At 44.2% G+C, this 21890-nt stretch overlaps 1 protein-coding gene and 1 non-coding gene across 8 annotated transcripts in view; one reads left to right on the forward strand and one right to left on the reverse strand.

Moving 5' to 3' along the window:
* The window catches only part of UBP1 (upstream binding protein 1), a 65312-nt gene extending 44057 nt beyond the window's left edge, over nt 1-21255 (reverse strand). For 2 of the 7 annotated variants that reach the window (XM_069562070.1, XM_069562067.1), the window contains exons 1-2: nt 19105-19298; nt 3048-3199 (exon numbers count right to left, since the gene is read on the reverse strand). In XM_069562070.1, the coding sequence (XP_069418171.1) occupies nt 3048-3111 (64 nt within the window). In that variant the 5' untranslated portion in view covers nt 3112-3199; nt 19105-19298. Of the gene's footprint in view, nt 1-3047; nt 3200-19104; nt 19299-20405; nt 20950-20988 lie in introns of those variants that run through there. The other 5 variants (XM_069562068.1, XM_069562071.1, XM_069562066.1 and 2 more) reach the window with 5 other exon arrangements.
* LOC138424938 (U6 spliceosomal RNA) lies at nt 11691-11797 on the forward strand. Its single transcript, XR_011251033.1, has one exon. It is a non-coding gene; the product is annotated as a U6 spliceosomal RNA (small nuclear RNA).
* Nucleotides 21256-21890: the final 635 nt, after the last annotated feature.

The following is a 21890-nucleotide window of genomic DNA, read 5'->3' on the forward strand; positions in this document are numbered from 1 at the left end:
AAGGGAACTCTCCTACACTGTTGGCGGGAATGCAAACTAGTGCAGCCACTATGGAGACACTTGAAGGGACTCACACAAAATCCTGGGTTCCGAACCTTTTTCAAAATATGCTAGGCAATAAATGTTAGGAGACAAGTCTGTGAAAGAATTGATAGTCATGTAAGTTTAAAGCATTATAATTTCCTTAAAAAGGTGTATAGAAGTAGAATTTATGATTATTCAAATGCATTTTTAATGCTTATTCAAATGTATCTTTTCAAAAATGCAGCCTACATGCAATTCATTTTTCTACTTTTTTCTTAAAATGTTGGGAGAAATTAAGAGGTAAATTGCCACAATTCTACAACCAATAATATACTCATCATTAATACTGCAAGGAGCAGAGTCAAGTCCCAGAAAGTCATCTGCACTTCTAACATGGATTATGGTCAACCTCAGGTGTCAGCTAGGAGAACAGAAGGAAGCCTGCTAGGGTCATGGAAATACTGGACAGAGGCGGTATTTTTGAGGGAATAAACTATGTATAAATTAACTGACTTACACATTTAAGACTTGTGGGGAACTAACTCCCTTAGTGGGCCAGTGGTTAGGGGCCTGAGCTTCCACTGAAGGAGGCAGAGATTCCATCCCTGGTCAGGGAACCAAGATATCGCATGCCATGCTACAAATACTTGTGCACACTACTACAGATACTTCAATATTAACAACCATTTAAGTAATAAACAATTTATCGGCTTAAATCTAAGCTTGATCAAACTAACACTGAGCGAGTTTATCAACCGCTCTACGCTTCAGCTTTGAAAATCTGTAATGGATCAACAACACTTCCTGGGTTATTGTGGAAGTGAGACAATGCATACGTAGTATTTAGTACACTGCTTCATGTGCAGTAAACACTCAGCGAATGCAGGTCTAATACTTTATCACTACAGATGGTGGGCTGCAACTTCTAGCAATGTGAGATGTCTTTATCCAGTTTAATAATGACAGTCGTAAGGTACGAATACTCTGCCAGGCCCAAAGACAGACACATCCGAGGTTCTTTATATAGCAGGGTGAGTTTCCATAGACTCATTCACCCCACAGTATGCACCTTAACTCATTCAACTTTTCCCTAAGTGAGAGAGATTCCAGTTACTTCCTTTTTTCTCATTAGAAACGAAGCGATAATGAATGCCCTCAATCTCTACACTGTCTCTGCTGATCTTTTCATGTCTAAAATAGATCAGTGCATAAACTATTACGGTTCTTTCAAATATGAAACTTAAGTCTTCAATAATTGAATGCCTACCCATCAAAATCCTAAAATATTAATACCAAAATTAAGAGTATCGCCAGGGGCTACAAATTAGAAATACCTGAAGAAAAACCTCATGAATTCTAAATTTGTATGTCAAATGAAAATTCAGAAGCTTAAAAAAAAGTTTTCTTCCACATCTTACAATAATCACTAACTAAAGTAGTCTAAAATCTATAGCTCTTTCCATAAGTTTGAGGAAATTAAAGATTTTATTTATTGACAGAAAAGCAATCACAAAATACCCTTAAGTGAAAGTCACTCAGTCGTGTTCGACTCTTTGCAACCCCATGGACTATATAGTCCATAGAATTCTTCAGGCCAGAATACTGGAGTGGGTAGCTGTTCCCTCCTCCAGGGGATCTTCCCAACCGAGGGATCAAACGCAGGTCTCCTGCATTGCAGGTAGATTCTTTACCAGCTCAGCTGCCAGGGAAGCCCAAGAATGCTGGCGTGGGTAGCCTAACCCTTCTCCAGGGCATCTTCCCAACCCAGGAATTGAACCGGTGTCTCCCACATTGCAGGTGGACTCTTTACCAGCTAAGCTACCAAGGAAGCCCAACTCTTAAGTGAATAGATGTTAATTCCCATTTTGCTGTAATAAAATAGATACACACACAAAGAAACACACCTAGGATGTAATTGCTTTTCTTGAGGGGGATGCAACTAAAGTCCAGTTTCAGCTTTATCCCTTGACATATGCAATTTTTCTACAATGAATATATACTATTTTTCTAACAACAAAAATGTTCAATTCTTTTTGAAAACAAGAGTCCAGGACCTCCCTGTTGGCTCAGGGCTAAAGAATAAGCCTGCCAATGCAGGAGACACAGGCTTGGTCCAGGAAGATCTCACATGCCACAAGGCAACTCAGCCCGTGCTCCACCACTACTTTGCCTGTGCCGATGAGCTGAGGACCAACAGCTCCTGGACCTGAACACTCTATAGCCTGCGCTCCCCAGCAACAGAAGCCGCTGCAGGGAGAGCCAGAGCACCACACTAGGGAGTAGCCCCTGCCCACAGCACCCAGAGAAAAGCTGGCGCAGCAACAAAGAACCAGCATAGCCAATTGAATTACTAACACAACAAAAAAATCAGAGCCCCTCGGGCTTTCAGTCCCCAACCAATGCAGGTGTCCAACAAATGAGTCCCTCACATGTCTAACCAAGTACTTTTGTTACCACTGGTAGGTCACTGGCCAGTGCTCCAGCTGCTCAGCACACCTCAAAAAGAAATTCTTTCCTCTTTCTAATGGTAAATCACCCCACATCTCTATTTTCTATTCTGCCCTCTCTCACTTTCAAATCGGCAAAACACAGCATTCTCATTAAGCGGAAACAAGATTTAACACAGTTTATTTTAGCCACAGACTCCACTTTGGTGCAGTCTATTCTCAGCACAAACCTGCTTCACGCCGGAGACCAAGTCCCTTGCTAGCTGGACTTCTGATTCATTCTCAGGTTCCACACTGAAACCATGTTCCTAAAAATAACTGACATCCTTTCCTACCTGCTTCTCCTTCGGATTTTGTCTTGAAAACACCCTGTAACACATCTTGGTCCATGCCCTCTTTATGAAATCACTTTCCAGACTACTGCTTTGTGGGCACAGTAAAACGTTCTACAATTTTTGTTAACTGAAGCTGTCTGAGGGAAGGAATCTAATTTTCTATTATTGCCACAAATCCAGGCTGCGATGCCAAAAGGCCCCTCCGCGCACCCTTACATCAGCGCGGCGCGGCCATACCGACCTTGGTTCAGGTACGTGAGCGTCTCGTCGTGCAGCTTCACGGCGGGCGATGTCGCGGCACACATCACGTACTGGAAGGGTGGGTGTTTGGTCTCGTCATCCAGCGGAAGGCTAGAATCTTCCTGCTTGAAAATGGGCAATGCCAAGACATCGCTGCAAAGAAAACGCAACACTGACCTTACTCGGGGTTTAAACTACTTTAAAACATATAGAAGTATTTAAGGGCAGTTTCTTTTAAATTTCAAGATCACAGATATTATCAAAAGGGACCTCCCTGTGGTCTAGTGGTGAGGGTCTGGCACTTCCACTGCAGGGGTCAAGGGTTCGGATCCCCAGTCAAGGAACTAAATCCCGCATGCCGCTCAGTCACCCCCCATATGTAGAATAAAGTAACTATTAATGCTAATTTGGCACCCCCAAAAGATAGCTTCAATAACCCATATCTCTAGTGGGAGAGAGAGGAGTGGGTGGCTATAATTAGGCAGAAGTATTAAAATGAGAAATATTTAAGCAGTATTTAATAGTTAATAAAGTCCAAACTACGGATAAAGAGATCAGGCTAATAATATATCTGGTACTCAAAAAAAAATTATATCAAAAAATTCTTTAAAAACTTGAAATTCATTATTTCTATTAAAAAGAGCAAGAGTATGGAGCCACCTGTTTTGAAAGGTAGGTCACCCTGGCACCATGAAATTACAAAGAAGCATTTGATTAAAATAGTACTTTATAAAAAGGTCCCTGCTAGGCTTAGCCAAGTGCTGAGAGCACAAAGCTTCACACTCAGTCTAAAACAATGGCTTCTTCTGAGAAGCAAACAGTAGCAGTGTAAACAGCTGCTATTTTTTACCCCCAAGAATAACTTGGAGCATTGATCAGGAGGGGGGGGCAGGGATCTGCTGGGGTACTGTCTATATTCTGTTAACTTGGGTGGTTAAACACACATGGATATATTTGGTTTGCCTTTAAAAAAAAATTGGCTATCTTTTACATACCACAAAATTCACCCTTATAAAGTGTATGATTCAGTGGCTTTCAGTATCTTCACAGAGTTATGTAGTCTTCACTGCTATCTAATTCCAAGACATTCTCAGCACCTCAGAAAGAATTCTCATACCCCTAGCAGCCACTCTCTATACCCCTACCCTACCCACCACCACCCGAGCAACCACTGACCTGCTTGTCTCTATGAGCCTGCCTATTCCAGATATATAATGCAAACAGAATCATGTGACCTTTTGAGACTGGTTTCTTTTATTAACACTTAGTGTGTTTTCAAGGTCCATTCATGTTGTAGCATGTATAGTACGTCATTCCTTCCTATGGCCGAATGATGTTACACTGTATGAATATACCATATGCTAATTATCCATCATCGGACGATGGACCTTTGACTTGTTTCCATTTTTTGGTTATTAACGAATATGCTCCTATGAACACTTGTATATGTTCTGTGTAGACATGTTTAATTCCTTTAGATTTATATCTAGAAGTAGAATTACCGGGTCATAAGGTAACTCGTGTATCTACCTTTTCAAGAAACTGCCAAACTGTTCAGAGAAGGCAATGGCACCCCACTCCAGTACTCTTGCCTGGAAGATCCCACGGACAGAGGAGCCTGGTGGGCTGCAGTCCATGGGATCGCTAAGAGTCGGACACGACTGGGCGACTTCACTTTCACTTTTCACTTTCATGCATTGGAGAAGGAAATGGCAACCCACTCCAGTGTTCTTGCCTGGAGAATCCCAGGGACGAGGGAGCCTGGTGGGCTGCCGTCTATGCAGTCGCACAGGGTCAGATACGACTGAAGCGACTTAGCAGCAGCAGCAGCCGCCAAACTGTTTTTTAAAGTGGCTGTACCATTTTATATTTCCACCATTAACATGTGAAGGGTAGGGTGTTTTTTTTTAAGATAATTTGCTGAGCTGTACATTTATATCTTGATGACTTTTCTACATCCATTTCTCAATAAGAAGTAAAATATCCAAATGAATAACTAGTATAACAAGGACCTCAAAGACTTGTCTGAACTGCTTATTTGTTCTTATGAGCTGTTAACTGACAGATATCTGGCTGGCCCATTTTAATTAAATTCAACTTTTAAAAAAATGTGGAAATAAATGAAATGAAAGGGAAACCCTGTATTTCCTCTTCCCACATACATTTCTATTAAAGCACCAGACTGATTATTCAGGGACTAAATTACACACTAATTCTCCTTCATTTTATACCTAGAAAATGTCAAAACACTTCTGAGTCAAAAGTATAACTGAGGAACGCATAGTTAGCAATGGTCTCCAGCCCTCTTCTAGAACACAGAGATATAAAAACTTTTCAGGGAATTTACAAATGGTACGTTAAGACTCAGAGCAGCTCTCTTTATGAAACTATAGCAGTCAAAGTAGCTCCACAGTAGATTAAAATAAAAATATATTCTATTTCACATATATGTAATTATTTAAAGTTTTCTTGGTGAGAGAATTTTCTGGTGGTCCAGTGGTTAGGAGTACTCCATGCTCTCACTGCCAAGGACCAGGGTTCAATCCCTGGTTAGGTACCTAAAATCCCACAAGCCGTGCAGTTTGGTCAAAACGAAAAAAAAAAGTTCTCTCGGTGAGAAAGGAAAAAAATGAGACGAGAGCTATAAGTCAGATGCTTTAGTTAATCATACTAAAAAGTGATATGGAGAATAATTTTAAGATATTAATGCTAACTGCCTTGGTTGATCATTACATACTTAAGACATCAGATTGCAGAAGACTGGCTATTTATATATAAATAAACTACTGCTGCTGCTGCTGCTGCTGCTGCTAGGTCGCTTTAGTCGTGTCCAACTCTGTGCGACCCCAGAGACGGCAGCCCACTAGGCTCCCCCGTCCCTGGGATTCTCCGCAAGAACACTGGAGTGGGTTGCCATTTCCTTCTCCAATGCATGAAAGTGAAAAGTTAAAGTGAAGCTGCTCAGTAGTGCCAAACTCTTAGCGACCCCATCGACTGCAGCCTTCCAGGCTCCTCTGTCCATGGGATTTTCCAGGCAAGAGTACTGGAGTGGGTTGCCACTGCCTTCTCCGAATAAACTCCTACATACAGTAAATAAAATTATATTTGCTTCAGATCCTAGAAGGCCACCACCATTATATTCCCTTGGTTATGGTAGCTCAGACAGTAAAGAACTGCCTACGATGCAGGAGACCCAGGATCAATCCCTGGGTTGAGAAGATCCCCTGAAGAAGGGGCTGGCTACCCACTACAGTGTTCTTGCCCGGAGAATCCCCACGGACAAAGGAGCCAGGCGGGCTACAGTCCATTGGGTTGAAAAGAGTCGAACACGACTAAGTGACTAATACGTGTATTTCCATAGCTTTCTATGCTTTTGGTAGGTGCTAAAAACTCCTGACTAATACGTGTATTTCCATAGCTTTCTATGCTTTTGGTAGGTGCTAAAAACTCCTGAATAAACATAAACCTGTAGAGGTCATCTGCTGATGCAATCCCAATCAACTTTTTACTTTACTAGAAAGACAACGCATTCCAACCAACACAGCAGCCAGAGTGAGCCTCTTCAAACAGAAGTCGGACCATTTCATTCCTTTGCACTCTCTCCATCACCTCACTTTAGCAACCAAGGTCCCTGGAAGGACCTGGTTCAGTCGCGCCAGCCTCCTTCCTCAACTCCTCCGGGGCCTCTGCACTGGCCCTACTCTGCTGATGGCCTCCTGGCTCCCTGCATTCAAATGTCACCTTTTCAGTGACAACTGTAATCCTCCATGGGTACTCGCAGCTGCTCCTTTCCTGCTCTCCACAAAGCATTTCACTTTCCAACACTATACCAGACTTACGTTTGTATCCCCCGTAAGTATAACTACCCCCCAGATTGGTTTCTCTTCATAGACTCAAACCCAGCATCTGGCACAAAGGGGCTCAAATATCTGCTCAACTGATGAATGAACTGCAGCACTCATAGTTAATCACTGCTGAAGTGAAAAGCCAGCTCTCCAGACAATCTGAGATCATAATTTCCACCAGGATGAGCCATAAGGAAAGTTCTGGTATTCAGTTCATTTTGTAACCTCATATTCCAAGCAGGTAGGTCTCCCAGGGATCTGACAAGCAAATGAAAAGACACACAAGGATTCGAATTATTCCACGTAATCCTGAAATGCCAGTATCCAAAAATATCCAAGCACACAAAGACAAACACGACTTTAGGCGCAAGAACCAACAGCAAAAACAACAGATGGCATATACCCAGTTCCAGATCCTGTCTGCTGGCATTCAGCGCTTTCCCGACTCTGCTGCAGAGGGTTAGAGGTCTGAAGACTACACAGATAAGACATCTTGACAGCTCGAATCTTGTTAGGTTGCTCTGAAGGGAAATGAAGAGGGAGTGGGAAAGAGCAGAGGCAGGCAACCACAGCTGCAGCAAAGTTCAAGGCAGCAGCAGCAGCCATGCCTCCAACAGCAAGCCCTTCTCCCTGAAGCCTTCTAGCGCTCTCACAATCAAATACTCCACTAAACCCTTCTCTGCCTGAAACAGCTCTGTGCATTCTATTTTCCCGACTGGACACAGACCAGTACCCACCAAAGACTTCAAGATGCCAGAATTACTGAACCTATATGATAAAATTAAGCTTACTTTGTTTAAAGAAATAAAGAACAAATATTTAACAGTAAGATTACACAGAAATGAAGAGTATATAAGGAAAATGGAACATAAACAAAAAGTTATCCGGAAGGCAGCACAGAAAATGCCGAAGAGGTGTTAAGAGAGAAAGGGAGAAGATTTTATACTGAAGTGTCAGAAGAGGAAGAACGGGCAGAGGCAGGATCTGATACAAAGGCCCAGTCAAGTCCGGACCAATGAGATAACACTAAATCGCTGATTTAAGAACCCAAAATAACCGAAGTAGGATAAGCAGTTTTCGAACCGGCACCCAAAAGTACATCAAGAAAAACTTGTAAGCCAGTATGTGGGTTCATATTTCAAAAGTCCAATTTTTCCAGTAAAGTACCAAGTATGGAAATTCCACTTAAAGTAGGCCCTGGCAGGAAGAGTTGTGGGTCTGAGATGGGGCCACCCCATCCTTCAGCAGAGCTGGAGAGGGACTGGGAGAGGGCACAGAGGTGAGACCACCAACCAGCAACGGGATGCGCTTGAGAGCGGAGGTGGTGTGCTTCCTTAGAGCCACCCTCTGTTACCTAAGGAAGCATCGGATTTAAGCGGGGTTACGGTTGTGTTAAAAAAGAGGACAGGGGAATAAAGCAAAAGGGGGCAAGAGAACAAGGGTATATGTGGGCAAGTAACTACAACGATTGACCAGGAAAATTTAAACTGGTTGGGGAAGAAAACAGGAGCTCAAAAGGGTACGTGTGTGCGTGCTCAGTCACTCAGTCCTGTCTGACTTTTTGCGACCCTATGGACTGTCCCAGGCTCCTCTGTCCATGGGATTTCCCAGGCAAGAATACTGGAGTGGGTTGCGATTTCCTACTCCAGGGGATCTTCCTGACCCAGGGATCAAACCCAAGTTTCCTGCATTGGCAGGCGGATGGATTCTTTACCACTGAGCTACTGGGGAAGCCTCTACAAGAGGGTGAGAAATTGTGATCTGAGAGCAGTGGTTGTATTAATAGATTCTAATGGGTCCAATGATGGCAGAAGGAGGGTAATGAGGGAGAGAGTGAAGGGCAGGGGGCAGCAGGTGAACTCTGAATCTGAGACTGCAGGTGCGCCGCATGATGGGTAAATCCAGGTCTAGCGTCTGACCACAGGACTGAGTAGCCGAGATCATGTCACTGTGAGAAGGATACTCGAGGAGCGGAAGCGTCAGGCTGCTGGAAGGCCCATCTGAGCATCTTCTGAAATCACCAAGAATGGACAGATAGTTGTGCTCACTGTGACAGCGAGCCAGGATCCTGGATTTTTAAGGTAAGAAATGACCCCCAAGCCAGATGACTGCAATCACTGAGGACCTGGTGACAATCAGCGGCGCGAAAGTCAAAGCTGGGGGTCTTGCAGAAAAGGAGGGAGACAGAACAGTCCGGAGGCAGCTGTGAGAAGCCGGAAGGATCACTCCCCAGGCTCCTGGTGCAAGAGCTGCTGCTGCTGCTAAGTCGCATCAGTCGTGTCCGACTCTGTGCGACCCCATAGACGGCAGCCCATCAGGCTCCACCATCCCTGGGATTCTCCAGGCAAGAACACTGGAGTGGGTTGCCATTTCCTTCTCCAATGCATGAAAGTAAAAAGTGAAAGTGAAGCTGCTCAGTCGTGTCCGACTCTCAGCGACCCCATGGACTGCAGCCCACCAGGCTCCTCCATCTGTGGGATTTTCCAGGCAAGAGTGCAAGAGCAGGGTTGTGAAAATAAGCCCCCAGCAGTTGCGAGGGTATCAGGGGAGAAGGGTCCTCAGATAGCAGGTTTCCACAAGAGCAGGGTAGGGGAAGACAGCATTAAGAGACAAAGCTGGCTATACTAGTTTCCCAGGGTTGTCATCACGAAGAACCAGAAACTAGAGGCTTAAAACAGCAGCAGCTTCCTGTCTCACTGCTCAGGGGCCGGAAGTCTGGACCCAGGTGCTGGCTGAGCACTGGGAAGGAAGGCCTCTCTCACAGCTTCTGGGGTCTGGCGGCGGACGCTGGGAGCTCCTCACGCGTAGGTGCAGCACTCCAGGCCCATGGCCAGCTTCTTCCTGTGTGTCTTCTGTATCCCCTCTGTGTGTGTGTGTGTCTGTGTGGGTCCAGACTTCCCCTTTCTATAAGGACACCAGTTCTCTTCAACTAGTGCCCACCCTGATGACCTCATTTTAACTGGATTACCTTTGTGAAGTCCTTATTTCCAAATAAGGTCACATTCTGAGGCACTGTGTGTGTGTGGGGGGTGGTGGTGCCTGGGACTTCAACATATCTTTTTGGGGGACACACAATTCAATCTGTAACACTGACCTCCTGGGAGATTTTTCTGATAGACTGAGAATTCCGGAGAGTGAAGTGGGAGAATTTTAGGAACTGGTCAGAATAGGGAGCTGGCTACAGAAATGAGCACATGCAGAGCACCGTGCCAAACACAGGGCAAGGAGTGTCCTAGAAATCTGGAACTTCCCCTAGTCCCGACAAACGAGAACCAAGCGCAGCGGGCTTCCCTGGCTCAAAGAACCCAACTGCCAGTGCAGAAAATCCAGGTCCTGGTTCCTGGTCCGGGAAGATCCCACATACTGGGGAGCAACTAAGCCTGTATGCCGCAACAACTGAGCAGAAATGCCGAAACTGCTGAAGCCCGCGTGCCCTGGAGTCCATGCTCTGCAAAAGCAGCCGCCATGAGGAGCCTGCACCAGTGCAGCTGGAGGGCAGCCCCTGCTCACCGCAACCCAAGAAAGGCCCTCACGGCAACAAAGATGCAGCACTGTCAAAAACTAAAAAATAAGAGTCAAGCACACAAAAGGACTGGTCCAGTGTGCCCTAAAAAGTGAGACACACGTCTAGGAGAGACTGATCAAAAAGAGAAGGCACTAATAAAGATGAGTAAAAAAGATGTAACTAATGATATAAAAACCAGTAAGATGAGAATATCACTAACAACTATAGCAACATATTTGAAAATATGGATAAGATGAACAATTTTCTAGAAAAGTTAACACCAAAACTTTAAGACATAAAAAACTTTACGGGACTTCCCTGGTGGCACAGTGGATAAGAATCTGTCAATGCAGAGGACACGGGCTCCACCTCTGGTCCGGAAAGAGCCCACGAGCTGCAGAGCAACTGAGTTCCTGCTGGCCACAGCTACTGAGCCACAATGCCCAGAGCCTGTGCTCCTCAGCAAGAGACGCCACCACAGGGGGAAGCCCAGGCACCACGGGGAGGGGCAGCCCTGCTGGCCACAGCAGGGGAAAGACCACGCAAAGCCATTAACAGCCAGCACTGCTGCTAAGTCGCTTCAGTCGTGTCCGGCTCTGTGCGGCCCCAGAGACGGCAGCCCACCAGGCTCCCCCATCCCTGGGATTCTCCAGGCAAGAACACTGGAGTGGGTTGCCATTGCCTTCTCCAACGCATTAAAGTGAAGAGTGAAAGTGAAGTCGCTCAGTCGTGTCCGACTCTCAGCGACCCCATGGACTGCAGCCTACGAGGCTCCTCCGTCCATGGGATTTTCCAGGCAAGAGTACTGGAGTGGGGTGCCATTGCCTTCTCCAAACAGCCAGCACAGGCAAAGCAAATAAAATCATAAAGACATAAAGGGCTTAAAAAAAAAAAAAGTAATGTGGTTAAGAATTTCCCCCCAGAGAAAACTCTCACAGAGGAGTTCTACCGGACTTTCAGGGGCAGCTCCTATACAAACTATTCAACAGGACAAAAAACGAGGAATTAACCTTATTCCTTATGAAGACGTATTCAACTGTGACATCAAAACTAGGTACACACAAAACTAGAAAAGAAAGTGAAAAGCTCAAGTCAGCCATAAGTATAGATGCAAAAAGCCTAAACTGAGTATTAACAAATCAAACTGAAGAGTGTAATGACAAACCATCATCTAGCTGGGTATTTCCCAAGAACACAAGGACAGAACCCAGAATCTGCAAACAGGACAACAGCTCTAGAACACTGACGGGCACTGGATTTATAACAGAATGGCAGTATAAAGAGGTGAGAAACAGTGCCCATTTGGGCAGCACATATACTAAAACTGGAACGACACAGAGAAGATTAGCATGGCCCCTGCGCAAGGATGACACACAAATTCAGGAAGCATTCCATACTTTTTATACAGAGTGAAGTAAGCCAGAAAGAAAAACACCAGTACAGTATACTAGCGCATATATATGGAATGTATAAAGATGGCAACGATGACCCTACATGCGAGACAGCAAGAGATGCAGATTTAAAGAACAGTCTTTTGGACTCTGGGGGAGAAGGTGAAGGGGGATGATTTGAGAGGGTGGCGTTGAAACGTGTGTATTACCATATGTGAAGCGGATCACTGGTCCAGGTTCGATGCCTGAGACAGGGTGCTCAGGGCTGGTGCACTGGAATGACCCCAAGGGATGGGGGTTCAGGATGGGGAATACATGTACACCCGTGGTGGATTCATGTGAATGTATGGCAAAAACCACTACAATATTGTAAAGTAATTAGCCTCCAGTTAAAATAAATAAACTTTTTAAAAATAAATAAAAATTCTCAAATGGAAAAAAAGAGGTGAGAAATAAACAGTCTTTTCAAAGATATCAGGTAAACTGCAGGCTCATACCGGAGAAGTCAATGGCAACCCACTCCAGTACTCTTGCCTGGAAAACCCATGGATGGAGGAGCCTGGTAGGCTGCAGTCATGGGGTCACTAACAGTCAGACACGACTGAGGGACTAGACTTCACTTTCACTTTTCACTTTAATGCATTGGAGAAGGAAATGGCAACCCACTCCAGTACTCTTGCCTGGAGAATCTCAGGGACGGGGGAACCTGGCGGGCTGCCATCTATGGGGTCGCACAGAGTCGGACATAACTGAAGCGACTTAGCAGCAGCAGCAGGCTCATACAACTGCAACTAACTGGCCTCCTCTCATACAATACCAAAAACAGAAGGGAAAAAAAAAAACCCCAACTCTAGAGAGATTGTAAACTTAGATGTAATATGTAAAGTAATAAACCTTCAGAGAAGACTATAAGAGTATTGTTATGACCTCAGAGCAGGGAAAGACTGTAAATAAAAAGGCTGGTCAATCTGACCATATCCCAATCAAGACCTTCCGTTTAAAAGCCACCATAAAGAGAATGGGAAGGTGTCATGGAGTAGAAGAGAGCTGTCTGTGACATTTATGTGTAATCAAGGCTAGTATCCAGAATATATAAAAGACTACAACAAGAAAATAGACACAGGCTTCCCTGGTGATCCAGCGGTTAAGAATCCTGCCTGCCACTGCAGGGGACACAGGTTCAATCCCTGGTCTGGGAAGATCCTGCATGTCGTAGGGCAGCTAAACCCCACGAGCCCCAACTACTGAGGCCCGAGCTCCCTAGGGCCCCTGCTCCACGACAAGAGCAGCCTGCACACTGCAGCTAGACAGTAGGCCCCCTTGTGGCAACCAGAGAAAAGCCCACACACAGCACAGTCAGAAATAGACATAAAGAAAGATGTAAATACCTCTCCAAAAGTGGGGGGAAGGGACCTGAATGGAAACAAAGGTGCTGCCTTCAAAACCTGGGGGAGAAACTTACAGATAAACATATAGCTACGAATGGACTAGAAGCACACCAAAAACAAAGGAGAAAGCACCTAACTAAAGACAGAAAATCATCAGAGTAATCAAAACAACAGGAAAGAACCACAAAGATGAAACAGAAAACACAATCAAGAAAAACAAAGCCAAAATCTGATTTCTTACAAAATACTAGACATAGACAAACTTCTGAAATAGGTCATGGAAGAAGGAAAACACACAAGAAACACATGGCGTGAAAGATATGGTGTAATCACAAATATTGGAGAGATCAGTTAAAAACAAAAATTCTGGGAAAAATTCCCACAACTAAGATAAATTGTGAATTTCCTATGTCCATTAAGTGAATTTAAACAGGCAAACACCTATGTAGGCAAAAATAAAATCATCTAATCCAGATTCTCTTTATAAAATGCTTTATAAAACCTTGAAGAAAAAATTAAGTCCCATGCTCGGATGGTAAAGAATCCGCCTGCAATGCAGGAGATCTGGGTTCGATCCCTGGGTCAGGAAGATCCCCTGGAGGACATGGCAACCCACTCCAGTAATCTTGCCTGGAGAAGCCCATGGACCCAGGAGCCTGATCCATGGGGTCACAAAGAGCCAGACACGACTGAGTAAGCACAGCACAGCACACAAAAATATTTAGCCCATAAAAAGAAAGTTACCCAGCTCACAGGAAGCTGATACAGCCTTAATGTTTTTTAAAAGGACAGGCAAACAAAAAAAAAAAAAAAAAAGAAAGAAAGAAAGAAGAAAGAAAATGGAGGCTCAATCTCAGCTAGGAACAGAGACAACCTATTTATGAAACTTTGGAAGCATTCTCTCTAATCAGTAAGTAGACTAAAGACTCAAGTTCTTGGTGTTTCTAGACAACACTGCAGTGAAAACTAAGGCTTACCCCACACTAAGGCAAGAAAATGAAATGTAAGGAAGAAAGGAAGAAACGAACCCATCACTATTTAAAGATATCAACTAGGATAACTAAGCCCCTAAAATTATTAGAACTAATAAGTTTGGCAAGGTCCTGCAGAGGAGGAGAGAGAGAGAGAGAGGAAAAAAAAAAAAAAAAGAAAGATAAAATAAGAAAAAAAACTACAGCATTCCCATGTGATTTTCCTTCTATCCAGAAAGATCATCTTCCACCTTGAGAAGACTTCTTAGTTATTCGCTGGTGAGCAGCCAACAGGTGCCGTGGAAAGAAGTGGAGGTCAGACTCCCAACTTCAAATCCTATTTCTTCCCTTTGTGGGGCTCTCTGAACTCTAAGAATGGGTTTGTTTTTAATTTAGTAGAAAATACTTTAAACATCCACACTCTAGGCACGTTAGATGAGAGGTTCTCAACGTATGGTTGTGGAATCCTGGAGAACCTGAGATTTTCAGTGGTTCAGGACATCAAACCTATGCTCAGAATAATACTAAACCATTATTTGCCTTTTTCACTCGACATTTGCACAAAACCAATGGTGGTTGAAACTGCAGGTGCCTTGGCATCAATCAACGTGGTAGCACCAAGCTGCACAAGCAGTCACTGTATAAAAACATTAACTTTATTAAATACTGGTCCTTGGGTAGGTATAACGTATTTCTGTTGCACACCTAAGTGCAATGGTTTTCTAAAGAAAAGGTTTCTATGAAACTGATCTGTGAATGGATTAAGCAGCTTCTCTTACAGAATATCATTTTTACTTAAAAATTGACAAACTATGATTATTCATTTCTGAGTATTTGACAGACATTTCCTCAAAAATAAAGTGAGCCCTTTATTTCAAGAAAAACAACTATGACAGCATTTGTTGCCAATGACAAAATCTGCAGCCTCCTTCCGTGCTTTCTCTGATGAGATGGAGGTGATACTAAGGAATGTGATTTTTTGGTATTGCATAGTGAAAAATGAGAACATTGAAAAGATTTGCAAAACTCAAGAAATCATTATTTTCAAAAAAAAAAAAAAAGAAATCATTATTTTCCAAATGACCAATACTTGCACATTTAAAAGTATACAGGTTCAGAGACCCAGTCAAAGTTCAAAACAGACCAACTGATTCTAATGTAACAATATAACAAGTACATTGACACAGTTTCAGATTGCACATTGCAACTTCAAGAAACTGCCTCTTGTCAAATGCTGGTATGCTGGTATACTATCAAAGAAGAATATCCAGAATGATCTGAAATGGCTATTAAAATAATCTCTCCTTTTCCAACCACATATCTATGTGAGGCTGAACTTTTTTCAATTATGTCAACCAAAACAGTATACTCTAATAGCAGGTAAGAGAATCCATCTGCTTTACTATGCCAGACATTAAATAAACTTGCAAGTATAAGAGAATGCTATTCTTCATGTTTGATTTTAAAAAAGTTTTCACATAAAATATATGTGATAATGTATAATGGTTTGTAATTGTTTTCTCAAATAAAATTAGTAAAATGTAAAAGTTTCTGATTATGAATGGACTACAAAACATACAGTATGCTATTCTACTCAGACAGACTGAAACAAAGTAATCCATAATAAAATGACACCAACAAGGCTCTACTCTCCTCAAAATCATTCTGTTGAAATGACAAAGAGCCTTGGAAAGCCAAATAGTATTCATAAGTATAGTCTATGTTTGCCTTCAAAAAACTGTCACATGTTTGAAAACGTAACATTTCTAGTTACTACATATCATAAATATCAGAGTCATAAAAGAGAAGGAAAGACTGAGGGATTGTCATTGAAGGAGATAAAAAATAACTGCAATATGGGATCCTACACAGAACATGGATTAGAAAAAAGGCAATACAGAAAAAAAAAAAAAACACTGAAATCCAAATAAAATTTTGTTCTTCAGTTAACAGTTCTGTACCAAGGCAGTTTTGAAAACTGTACTCTGACTATGGAAGTAGGAGATGCTGGGTAAAGGGTAGATGTCAGCTCTCTACACTATCTTTTAAACTTATAAATCCAAATAATAAACTCACAAGTTTAAAACAGCAAGACTCTACTACCAAGATTCAGCACAGAACCATTTCCAAAGCAAGCAAAACAAAAATGATACAACTTCTAAATTCAGTGACAGAACCTACAGCAAAAAAAAGGATCAAGCATCTTTTTTTCCTTTCCACCAAAAGTAAACATTTAAGTTGTCCTGGCAAACTGGCAAGTGTTACTGGGATGAAACACATCAAATTATGAGACCATATCAATAAAATACCAAGTTTCAAACAACACTGAACGAAGGACACAAACTGTGCTGAACTTACTCTTAGGGGAGCGAGCGGACCACCCTGATTTTAAAAATTGAACACAATGAAATCTATGGACAAATAATAGGATATGTATAAATTAGTTGAGTGAATGGTTAGTCTACGTAAATATTACTTTTTGAATATAAGGTTTCAATACTCAGCAAATGTTTCTCCAAGGCAATCAAAGTATATTATTAGAATCTATCCTTTAGAGCAGGGGTCAACTAGCTACAGCCCAAAGGCCAAACCCAGCTGGCCTGTTTTTGTACAACCATGACCTAAGAATGGCTTTTATATTTTTTAAAAGGTTGTAAACAAACAAAATAGAGTGACAGAGATCCTCTGGCCTACAAAGCCTTAAATATTTGCTATCTGGCCTTTTATAGAAAAGCTTTGCCAATCCCTGCTTTAAAGTAATAAATTTTATTTGATTAAGTGAATTTGATTATAATTTAGTTATTAATTATAAAGTCCAATGTGGACACTATAACAGAAGTACATTTTTTTAACCAACAATTTACTGAATTCTTTTAATATTAAACCCAGAAAGTTTCTGAAATTTGAAATGAGGAATTTTATAGAAATTATTCCCAATTCTGGAAGTAGTCTCAGGTACCACCATAATAAAATTTTCAAATTTCACTGATTCTGAGAATTTCCTATACTTGCAAGAAATGTCATCCACTCAAGAACATTCTGCTTTAGCATGAGACCCACAGAAAACCATCAGCTATTAATAGTTACATAACAAACTATACCCTCAGTAGTCTTTTATTAACACTGATCACAAAGTTGAAATTTTCCCATTTCCTCCAAGGGTCTATAAACTGACCTTTTAACATTTTAATCAGTATAGAAAATCTGTCTTCATCTCAAACCAGTTTTGATTTAGCAAATTATTTATAAACTACAAATGTACCTCCCAACTGAGACTATATGTAAAATACACCTTTTGTTTCAAAACAGATTTAAACCATAGTGAAGTTTTACAGAGCTCAGGCCAATGCCCTTTGGGAAGGGAATTATTTAGTATCAAAAATATTTTTATACATAAAGAAGTCACATTAAAAAAAATTTTCAGATTACTCCTTAAATCTTGAAAACTAACTTACTATAAATTATATATTTTTTGCGAACCCTTAAGATGGAATGAAAATTACCAGGTGGCCCAAAAGACCTTCCTAGAATAGTTTTATTGAGTTTTACTTTTTTGAGTCCTTTGGTTATCTGCTCCTTACTTCACAGAACATGTATGACCCAGATTTCAAGTTACAATGGGTTTCAGCCTTCATTCAGTGAGGGGAAACTCAGTCCTCTCTTGAAATGGTAGTGCCACTGACAATCACTTTAACATCTACCAGCTTAGGTTTACTCACTTGGAAGAACAGGACTGGCCTATTAGCCTTCTAAGGTCTCTAACCATCTCTAGACGCCTGATACTGTAACTTAGATTTTAAAAAATATTTATGACCTGCCTCCTTTCAAACAGAATCTGCAGCAGCCTATCCCTTATACACAAATGAGGTACTGGGTACATACAGATGAAAAATACACAGTGAAGAATGGAGTGTAGAAAACAAAAGGGAAGAAGCAACGATTTTACCAGAAATTAGCCTCATCATAATCCAATACTATCAGCCTACATTGTTTAATGCAAACATACATTTCAAAACTGTCAGACTATTGAGAGAAACCACAGGTTTCCTTCATGCTATCTTCCCCCAAAGCTGAAGCAATCATTTCCTAAAAGAAGTATTTAGAAATACCTCTTGATTTAAGCATTCAAAAAGCTCAGGCAGTAAGCAGACTTCACTCTGAAAGAAAAATGGAAAGTTGCCTCCAGAGCAAATTTGTATCAACAAGTCGCTTTTCCAGTAATTTCAAGTTGAGCACCTCAAGTTTATTTCTTGAACTTGAGAGAAGAAATGAAACAGACAAAAATCACAAGCCTTACTTCCCTAGAACTCGGGCATGTCCCGCTTCCCTGATGTCTAAGGAGGCCACTGCCCGGCAGAGCAGAGAGGCTTGGGCACTCCCAGCTCCAGGGCCGGGCAAGGGAAGCACAAGGGCCATCAAAGGAGGTCTGCAACAGCCCCAAGTCTTCTTCAGACCTTCTCTAGATCATGGCAATCTTGGAATCTGCCAAAGTTTGCATTTCAAATGAAGGGCCTTGAATTTGCAAGAGGCAAGTAGTCTCCTGGCTCTTCTCAGATTTTGAGGATCCAATTAAATCCAAAAAAATAAACAGATTCCTTAAAAGTGGTATTTGCCTTCAAAGATACTTGAAAATTCAGAGTAAAAGACATATACCATGGAACCACTAACTGAAGACAATCACTGGAAAAAAGTTTCCCCGTGGAAAGTGTTGTTGAAAGACACAAAATTACAAAGATGTCAGACATTAAGAACAAGGTAGTAAAAAGGTTTAATATCAAAACTCTCTTTCTTGGCCACAAACAAAATGTTCATTAGTTGGCCTTGTTCTGAAACAAACAGAACTCTAGAAATATAAAGAAGTCTCTCAATAACAGCTCACAACAGCCCTCAATAAGCAAAGCTCTCAGCAGCAGACCTTCACTAACCATAATTGAGAATAAACACTGAATTTGCCTCACCTGCTCTCTTCTGCCTTGACTGCAAGTCCAGGGTCTCCAGGAGCAGCATGGCTTGTGTTCCCACTAGGGAATCAGTGCCTCTAGAACTGCCGACAGGAGCGACCCTATGACTTTCAGCAGCTCAATTTCTTCAACAACTGAGACAGTTGTTCTAGAAAATAAGCCACCTCATCCAGAGCCCTCAGGCTGCACAGCTGCAGAGAGAGGAAGTGCCAAGTTCAGGAAGACCTGCACAGATCAGGTCAGGGTCACAGACTGATGACCTAAGGCTTTCCTCCAGGAGCTTCCACACCCTACAAACCATCTCCACCTTTCAGCTCGAGAGTTTCCCTTGAAGATTGAAAAGCCTCCCTACCTGCTCTGACCCAGAAGTCTTTCTTCTTGCCTTTTCATTCTCCCTGTTCTTTCCCTAGAGCTGCAGTGAGAAACTGGACAGCACTTTCAAGACACCAGGCGTTAAAGACCATCTATGGAAAATCTCACATAATTCGCACTAAGGAAAAGCTGCCTAACCACTGAAGTTTACACTTCAATCGGATGAACGTATAGTACGCAAACTGTTTTTCCATAAAAAGTGCTACAAAATAAAAATACAGAGCTACCAAACTGGTAGGAAAAAACAAGCGAATTTTCTTCAGGATCAAGGCAAGAGACTAAGCTCAGATGTGTTTCAACCTCTCAAGATTAAACAAAATGAATGGCTGCTTGTACAGAGAGCAGAGACTAAACAAACTTTTGTTTTTGTGGTGCAATCAGTGCATCCTAAAGCCTTGTTCAAACGGAAACAGCCTCGGAGGGTATTACCCCCCAATGAAAAAAACCTCACCTTGAGACAATTAAAAAAATACCTAAGTTAATGTGCTATTTCTTCCATGCGGATACTTCCAATTATGATATACTTACTATTGAAATAACAAGAGATTAAAATTTGTAACCAGGAAAGACTACAATGTAGAACAGAGTAGGAACTGATACCAAAACCTTGGAGAGTGTTTCCCAACACAAGCCCTACCATTTCGCACACCTTATTCCAGCTCTAAGTGGCTTGTAAATCATTTGCAAGGCGAGGTAGCCCCTTCCCCCAACTCGAGTCATCATAACAGCGGGGCGTATTTTACAGCAAAACTGTAGTCCTCAGGAGCGGCCCTCGGGGCCGAAACCTGCGGGGCCGCCCTCCGTTGCCCGCCACCGCGGTGGGCAGAGGCCCGCGGGGCTCCATGGCGCGGGCAGAGGCCCAGGGTCGTGCAGGCCTCTCCCAAGGAGACGGAGGCTTCCGCCCGCCCGCCCCCGGGCACTGGTACCTCATGCTGTAGGCGCCGGCGCCCAGCTCCTGCCCGATGCCCGAGAGGCTGGCGTCGAAGTCGTGCACCAGCCCGGACTCTATCACCTCGTCCATCTTGAGCACCCAGGCCATCTTCCGGCCTCGCCGCCGCCCGGCGCGCGGCGCGGTCTCCGCGAGCGGGGCGCAGGGGCCGGGGCTCCGCGGGCGCGTCCTGAGGAAGGGCGCGGGTGAAGCCTCCGGCGGAGCGGCGAGTGGTCACCAGCGGCGGCCCGGGCGGCGGCCGGGATGAGAACAGCCGGGGCCGCGCGGGCAGGGCACGGCCAGCCCGGCGAGCAGCTGCAGCGGGAGCGGCCGGGCCGCCGGCAGCGCCTCCCTCCCGCGGGCGCCGGCCCCGCGCCTCATGCCGCCGCCGCCCACCCCCTGCGCCGCTAGCGCTAGCGCCGCCGCTGCCGCCGCCCGCCCCGCCCCGAGGCCCCCGGTCGCATCCTCCCCGGGAACACGCGGGAGCGGGAGCGCAGCCCGCCCGTCACCCTAGCACCGGCCTCGACCCCCGGCCCTCGGCCCGCCCGCCCCGGCTGGAGCGCCCCGCCGCCCCGGCCCACCCCGCCGACGCCGCACCACCGGCCCGAAGGCTGGTTTCTACAAGGCTCCGGCTCGAGCTCGCTCGCCGCTTCCGCCTCCCGCGGCCCCGCCCCGGCCGCGGCCCCGCCCCCGCGCTCGCCCCGGGCCAGGCCCGCCCCGCACCGCCCGGGGTTTCGCGGCACTCCCGACACTTAGCTGTGAAGGAACCGTAGGGCAGTGTCGTACGGCCCCGCCCACACGGCAGGTTCCCAGCCTCCGCGGCCTGGCGGCCTCCCTGCACGCCAGCCCGGGAAGAGGCGGAGCCAAAGGGCCGCCCGTTTCCGCACATCCAGAAAGGCAGGCTGATTGACAGGCGACCTGAACAATAATGGCAAGCGCCTGATCGAGGCTCCCGTGAGTCTCCGTGCCTCTATACTAAACCGCCAATCAAAATCTTTTTCCTCTTGGGCGGGTTCTAGGACTGAATTTGCTGCCAAAATAGAGAATTCATTGGGCCGTACTGGAGGAAGCCGCCCTAAACCCTACTTCTGGAGGTTCTTCGATTTCCTGTGGTCTTTGTGGGTAGTTTCTGGGTTTTGCCCACTCTATAGATGGATAGTGGTTATGCGTCTTAGCCATTAGGGGGCTATTGGCTGTTCAGCCCCGTCTGGGGGCTGAACGACCGGTTAGGCCGAAAGTTTTGATTGACGTGAGTGTAAGCCAATCGATGCTCCCGAGAAAGGGCTCCGGAAAGTTACCTAGACTACTAACTACCTTGAGCAGTTTGGCGAGCTTGAGGTAGAAGGGTTCGTTCTCAGGCTGTTATGCTGTTGTTATTGTTCATGGTTCTGGAATTCGCTGGACATAGGGGTATTCCCATCCAGGGTCTTTCCTGTCGAGTCAAAGATACCCATATTCATGTCTATTGCTGATGCTATGGACC

The sequence above is a fragment of the Ovis canadensis genome, chromosome 19, assembly GCF_042477335.2.
Source record: "Ovis canadensis isolate MfBH-ARS-UI-01 breed Bighorn chromosome 19, ARS-UI_OviCan_v2, whole genome shotgun sequence".
NCBI lineage: Eukaryota > Metazoa > Chordata > Mammalia > Artiodactyla > Bovidae > Ovis > Ovis canadensis.